General features: G+C 45.0%; 1 protein-coding gene across 2 annotated transcripts in view; it reads right to left on the minus strand.

Annotated features, from left to right (window-relative positions):
* LOC130426812 (uncharacterized) overlaps positions 1 to 6982 on the minus strand; it is a 43832-nt gene extending 36850 nt beyond the window's left edge. The window contains exons 1-2 of one of the 2 annotated variants that reach the window (XM_056753758.1): positions 6846 to 6982; positions 76 to 420 (exon numbers count right to left, since the gene is read on the minus strand). In XM_056753758.1, coding sequence (XP_056609736.1) covers positions 76 to 420; positions 6846 to 6897 — 397 coding nt within the window. In that variant the 5' untranslated portion in view covers positions 6898 to 6982. Of the gene's footprint in view, positions 1 to 75; positions 421 to 5991; positions 6179 to 6845 lie in introns of those variants that run through there. The other variant, XM_056753759.1, reaches the window with a different exon arrangement.
* Between the last annotated feature and the right edge of the window lie 293 nt (positions 6983 to 7275).

A 7275-nucleotide genomic window follows, 5' to 3' on the forward strand; every position in this document is an offset into this window, starting at 1 on the left:
ATATCAAGTAAAATATAAAACTATTTCTAAATTTCTATGAAACATGATGTGAAGAACTCATATGATCAAACTCACCAACATCTTTAATCTCCACCACAGTTTCACCAGACTCTTGTCCACTGTGAACTGTACATGTGTATTGTCCTTCATCTTCTTGTCTCACATTCTTCAACAGGAGAGAGAAGTTTCCCTGTTTAATGTCCTCAGTGAAGAAATGAGCTCTATCATGATAATCCTCATTCTGGAAATCTGGTCTAATATCTCCATCTTGATACAGATGAATGAGAGTCTGTGAGTCTGATCTTTTCCATTCCACCTCCAGATCCTTCAGTGATGAGAGTGAATCAACAGAACAGGGCAGAAGAACTGAACCTCCCAGAGGAACAACCAGAGGACCTGATGAACCCTTCACTGTGAACCCTTAACAAAATAAAAAGTCTTAATTTACATAAACGTACAAATTTCGCTTATTTGGCTAAATGGTTGTTTTACTCTGATTGTTTCTTTACTGTAGGGCAAACTTTCAGGTAGGTTATCTACTACAAACAGAACATTTCTTTGTTATGTTGTCCTAAAGAAATAAAGTTTCTGGGAAATCCCAGATGGCGTTGTTGTGCCCTTGAAGGGCTCTGTGGGAAGGACAGGGCACACATGAGGTAAATCCCAATGTGGATTCTGCACACTTGAAGGACGCATTTGAAGGTTGCAAACGTCATTGAGCTATCGATTCTTTAAAGTGAACAGCAGAAGCAGACATGTCTCGGTCTACTCCACTCACATCAGTCAGATTAGAGACATCGGTCAGGGGTCCAATAATGTCACTGACTGCATGTAACCACAATGTCACATCACACAATTTCACATTAACACTAAATGCACAGCAAACACTGGGTGTTCAAATATCTTGTGTTGTTTATTATTTCATCAGTCTTACTGGAAGCTGAAGTTCATTGTGCTTTTGTTGCTTGTGTTTTGTGATTGTGTGTTTGTCTAGCTGTATGATGATGAGTGTGCTGAACTGCTAAATGCATTTCTCTGACTGGAGTTTCCAGAAGACGACATTAGTTTAATAAACAGTGATTTCAGACTACTTGTGGAAATCTGTTTTTCACGTATGTATCAGATGACATCAGATAAAAATGAGAAGACTACTTTGTGTCGATCATTTTGTGATCGCTGGTGTTTTTTTTGCTTGTGTACGTTCACAGCCACATGAGAGCATGTGCAGTTACAGTAATGCTGATCAATCCGCTTCCTGAAGAGTTTCTTTCCAAACACAATCTAACACACCTGCCTGGGATTTTTAGCGGAAAAGAAGAACTTTGATTAGTTGCTTCAGGTGGGTTTTATTCAGGTTGTGTCTATGATCTGCACGATTATAAACCTACCGGAGCAAGACTGAGCACCACGGTAACGCTGAAAAAATCCCATAACTTCTTCTTGAAATAAAGACACTACAATAGCTATCGACTGGTTATTGTCTCAATCAAAGATGTGGGGGGGGAAATAATCTCCCGCTTTTCACTGCCAAACAAGATCTGCAAACTGAAATAGAAGCTCAGACATGTGCTTTTATATGTCGCTTTTGTAACAGTTTTGTACATGTGTTTCTCTTTTCAGATGATTTTGTTTACTGTGTGGCGAGCAGGCCAAGGGCCAATCATCGTCGCCTTGGAAACCACCTAATCACGCCACACCACCTGCACGTCGTCAACTACGGGACCACAGGAAGAGCAGGCTTTATAAACACAGGAGAAAGAGGAAGAGAGAGGACATGTTCTCCTGAGAGTTTGCTTACATGCTAACTGCCTTTTCTATTTTGCCACAGAATCCAGTGGGTGACGACGAGAGGATATATCTTCACAAGACACCTCTTCACGAGACACTTCTTTACAAGAGCACCATTCCCACACGGATCTAAAAGGAGCACCCCACGGACGGAGATTAAAAGGAGCTGCTTCCCCATATTGCTTTGCCAGCTTCACCTTGTCACATACAATAAATCTCCGTCCGGGGCTTGTAAATTACAGTACTGTGTCTGTTATGCTTTCTGCCCGTCCCAGTTGGTGCAGAATGCGGGCATACAGATGAACCGCCGACAAGAGAGAGTTGAACAGATCCTCGAAAGGGTAACCAATGCCGCGGTGCAAGTCCCACTCCCGGAAGCCAGAGGTACCGCCCATCGCCATCTGACCAAGCTCACGGGGCTGGACAACGTGGACGCTTACCTCCATACCTTCGAGATAATTGCAACACGGGAGACCTGGGATTAGGGAGAGTGGGCACAGATCCTGGCGCCTTTTCTTACAGGCGAAGCCCAGCAGACGTACTTCACTCTTCAACCACCCCATAATGATGACTACGACAGTCTGAAAACGGATATTATTGCCCGGGTGGGTTTGTCACTGGTAGCAGCCGCCCAGCAGTTTCACCAGTGGACCTATGATGAGCATCGCCCCGTACGAACCCAAGCAGCACAGCTGGCACAATTGGCAAAACTCTGGCTAATGGTGGAAGCACCCACAGCAGCACAGGTGGCTGAAAAACTCATCATCGATCGTCTGCTTCGAGCTTTGCCATGCCGGTTCAGACGGCCATTAGGCATGCGGAATCCCAGTTCCCTCCGAGACCTGGTCGAAGCAGCCCATGCCCACCGAAGCGGCATCTCCAGCACCGAGAGCCTGGCTTGCGGGGTGTGGTGCACACCAGAAGCTTCCTTCCGGTGCTCCGGAATGAATAGTACGGGTCGACGGGAACCCGATGAAGGCCATCCTCGATTCTGGCAGCTCGATGACTCTACTACGCGCCGACGTTCTTCCCCCAGAAATGGAAAAGACCTCCTGGCCACCCATAACCTGCGTTCATGGTGAGACCCGAGACGTCTGGAGTTGCCAAGTCGAGATCGTGGCCAAACCTGGTTCATGGACGATGGAGGTGGGAGTCGTCGATGACTTACTGGTCCCGGTTCTGCTCGGCAGAGATTGGCCAGGATTTGACCAGCTTCTCATGACAGTGGTACAGCCCAGTCCCAGGAAACCTAGTTTTCCCCGACGTCGTTGCACGCTGAGACCGAAGCCCGTACTGATGGCGTCCGGAAATAACCAGGGAGGTGAGTCGGACCCTCCGCCCTCTAATCCATTTGTTGATCTGTTTAAGGGAATAGAAGAAGGTGGGTCTTTTGGGAGATAGCAGAGGGAGGATGACCGACTCCGACACTGCTGGAACCAGGTGCGAGTGGTAGATGAGGAAATACGGATACCGGCACCTCATCCAACGCCATATTTTGTAATCAACAAGGGTCTGTTGTACTGTGTCGCCCAAAGGCGGGGGGAGGAGAAAACTTTATTGGTGGTACCAAAGACCAAAACCAGCATCATCATGGAGCTGGCCCACGTACATCCGATGGCTGGACATTTAGGTGCTACCTACACCTCCAAACGCATTTGCGACCGTTTTCACTGTCCGGGATTGGAAACAGAGGTCAAGAGGTTTTGCCAGGGTTGCCCAACGTGTCAAAAGACGTCTCCGCACAGACCTCCCCCCAGTCCTCTGATTCCGTTACCCATCATAGAGATACCATTCTCACGGATTGGTCTGGACTTGGTAGGGCCACTGCCGAGGTCTGCCCGGGGCCATGAGCATATCCTGGTTATAGTGGACTATGCCACCCGGTATCCGGAAGCCGTACCCCTCAGGAAAGCGAAAACAAAGGCCATCGCAAAAGAGATGTTCGTGCTGTTCAGCCGAGTAGGAATTCCATCTGAGATTTTAACCATTGACGGTTTTGTGGAAAGGTTCAACCAAACGTTAAAGAGGATGTTGTGGCGAGTGGTGACAGAGGATGGGTGCGACTGGGATTTGATGCTCCCCTATGTTCTGTTCAGGGTAAGAGAAGTACCCCAGGCGTGCACAGGTTTCACTCCTTTTTAACTGTTGTTCGGTCGACAGCCACGGGGGCTGTTAGATGTGGTCAGGGATGCTTGGGAACAACAACCAGCCCCACACCGGAGTGTAATTGAACATGTTCAACAGATGAGATACAAAATCGACAGGGTGATGCCCCTCGTGAGGGAGCATCTGCTAGAAGCCCAGCGCGCCCAGAAAAGGTTATATGATCGGCCCACCCAACCCCGAGAATTCCACACCGGAGATCGAGTGCTCATCTTGACCCCCACAGCCACCTCCAAGTTCCTGGCGTCCTGGAGTAGACCATGCAGTATCCTGGAGAAGGTGGGGCCGGTCACATAAAGGCCACATAAACCTCCTCAAGAAGTGGATCGCCCCAGCCCCCCAAATGGCCGCCTTCGCAGAGACGGAGACCCCAGTGGTACATATGGGAGAGCAGCTGTCTTCCCTTCAAAAGGCCGAACTAAACACCATGGTCCGTCAGTTTACCGATGTGTTCCAGGAACGGCCCGGGCAGACTCACATCATTCAACATGAGGTGAGAACACCTCCTGGAGTGATTGTCCAGCAACGACCCTACCGAGTCCCGTAAGCTCGCCGGCTGGCTATCGAGGAGGAAGTCACGAAAATGAAAGAACTAAAGGTGATTGAACCATCACGTAGCCCGTGGTCTAGCCCCATTGTCATGGTGCCAAAGCCAGATGGATCACTCCGTTTTGTAATGACTTCCGGTGCCTAATTGAGGTGTCCAGCTTTGATGGCTACCCCATGCCCCGAGTGGATGAACTATTGGACCGATTGGGAAAGGCGCGCTTTCTATCCACATTGGACCTTACCAAAGTCTTGCTGGACCTCAGACGGGCAGGGCTGACCGCGAACCCAAGGAAGTGTCACCTTGGTCTAGCCGAGGCACAGTATCTGGGTTTTCGAGTTGGACGCGGTATGATTCAACCCCAGTCCAGGAAGGTAGAGGCCGCCCAGAAGGCAACAAGACTCACGACAAAGTCCCAGGTACGAGCATTCCTTGGCTGGCTACTACCGATGCTTCATCCCTGCTTTCTCCACGTTAGCCAGTCCCCTGACAAACCTGACCAGGAAGGGGCGGCCGGATAAAGTTCAGTGGACCACAGAAGCAGAAAGTTTGTTCCAGACCTTGAAGCAGGCGCTGTCATCCTCACCAGTTCTGCATGCACCAGACTTCGGCTGCCCCTTCACCTTGCAGACGGACGCATCCGACACTGGGATAGGAGCCGTCCTGTCGCAAACAAAGGACGGTGAGGAGCATCCAGTGGTCAATATAAGCAGGAAGTTTTCCCCCGCGGAAACTAGGTATGCTACCGTGGAGAAGGAGGCCCTCGCTATTAAGTGGGCAGTCCTTGAGCTGAGGTACCACCTGCTAGGTCGAAAGTTTACTACAAATATTTTGTCTTTTTTATAATGGATAATGTATGCTGTAGTCTTTGAGCGTGATAATCTTAGTTGAAAAAAACTTTGAATTATGCATGAAAAATATTTGGTATCTCATCCCGAGACATGAGTGAAACATGTGAATACATGAATATTGAAATCTGATGTAGATTAAGTGACTGTCACAGATGGAACACGGCAAGAATAAATCTGACAGCATTCTGTTAATCTCAGAATTTTAGAGACAGAATTTGATTCACACGCTGATCTGAACAATGACAAATATTAATTTCAAACTCATGTACATTTCTTATGAAATAAGACTTGGTACATTCACACATTTATACATTCATTGTTTTGCTTTTGAGATTATTTATTTCATTCAGAATGTTTTTAATTGTTACATTTAAACCATTTTCCCCTTGTATGATCTTTATTACTTATTATGAATGTAAAGCTGCTTTGCAACAATGAAATTGTGAGAAGCGCTATATAAATAAAATTGAATTGAATTCAGTATAAATGTTCTATATTTCGCTTTTGTAAATGTTTTTAACACTTTATTTCATATATTTCTGTGTATTACTAATTAACTTTAGGTTTGCAATACATACATTTTTGTCTGGCCAATAAAGCACACTTAAATTGAAACTTTTGATGTTATGGTATATCACTCACCATAAGAGATGCGCAGCAGTATTGACATCAAAAGAGAGTGAGACAAGTTCATCTTCAAATACACAATAAGTCTAAATAATCATGTCTAAAACAATTATTATAAATGTGCGAACGCTGATCGTGTTGGTAAAATGTCGAAAGATCAATGTCCACTTTCACTTTGAGTTGTTGGTAATACTTGAATAGGGCTGAGTCAGTCATGATATCAGTTTTATTGTTTGTTGAAGTGAGATAAGGGCAGTAGTGAGCTACAATAAACACATAAACACAGCAGGGCCATAGCTGAGAATTCTGAGCCCCCTGAAAATACATTGATTCAACTCAACTCAACTTTATTTATATAGCGCTTTTTACAATTTTCATTGATATAAAGCAGCTGTACATGACATACATTGAATACAAGTAAAACAACTAAAGTCATATACCTGAAAAAACAAGAAAAAGATGAAAACAACAAAGACAGACTTACAAATACTCCACACACACAATATTCATACATGCTTACACACATCGACATAGACACACACACACACACACAAACACACTCGCACACACGCACAGTGAAAGCACACATTTGAGACAAAGCAGAGAGAACCACAGGTCAAATATTAAACGGACTATAAATTCCTAAATGCAATATTAATTATGTAAAACTTCTGAATTCTAAAGCAGCCCCCACCAGGCAAATAGTGCAACACAGTATGCAAACGGTGGCGAGGAACCCAAACAGCAAGCGAGAAAAAAAACCTCAGGAGAACTTCTAGAACTTTAATACTGATCATGTCAAAGCGTGTGAGAGAGAGAGAGAGAGAGAGAGAGAGAGAGAGAGAGAGAGAGAGAGAGAGATGACATACCTTCAGATATCGTCAGAATAGCAGAAACAAAAATTATAATCTTCACGTCCATTTTTAATAAATATTTCAGTTCATGTTGTCGTCTGTTTGGATTATTAAAGTTCAAGTGCAGGTTTGTAAATGAGTCTTTTGGTTCATGTAGGCGTGTTTAAACCTGTTTTGTTTTCTTCCTTATGATAGAGAAAGAGTTCAGTGGAACTACAGCTGATCCAGATAAACCCGTTCTGATTCAGTCGAAAGATGATCAGTATGAATTAAACAAACAACAACACATATTTATAAAGGGTGTAGACAGAAACTTCACATGAACCATGAACATTAAGATCTCAGTTACTATATGAAAATGTTTGTCATGATGTTACAGTTTTGTGTTGATCTGAAAACTGTTGATTTTGTTAAATGACTGTCAGGTGTGTTTAAATAAATCTTT

This window comes from Triplophysa dalaica, chromosome 7 (assembly GCF_015846415.1).
Source record: "Triplophysa dalaica isolate WHDGS20190420 chromosome 7, ASM1584641v1, whole genome shotgun sequence".
NCBI classification, from domain to species: Eukaryota; Metazoa; Chordata; class Actinopteri; order Cypriniformes; family Nemacheilidae; genus Triplophysa; species Triplophysa dalaica.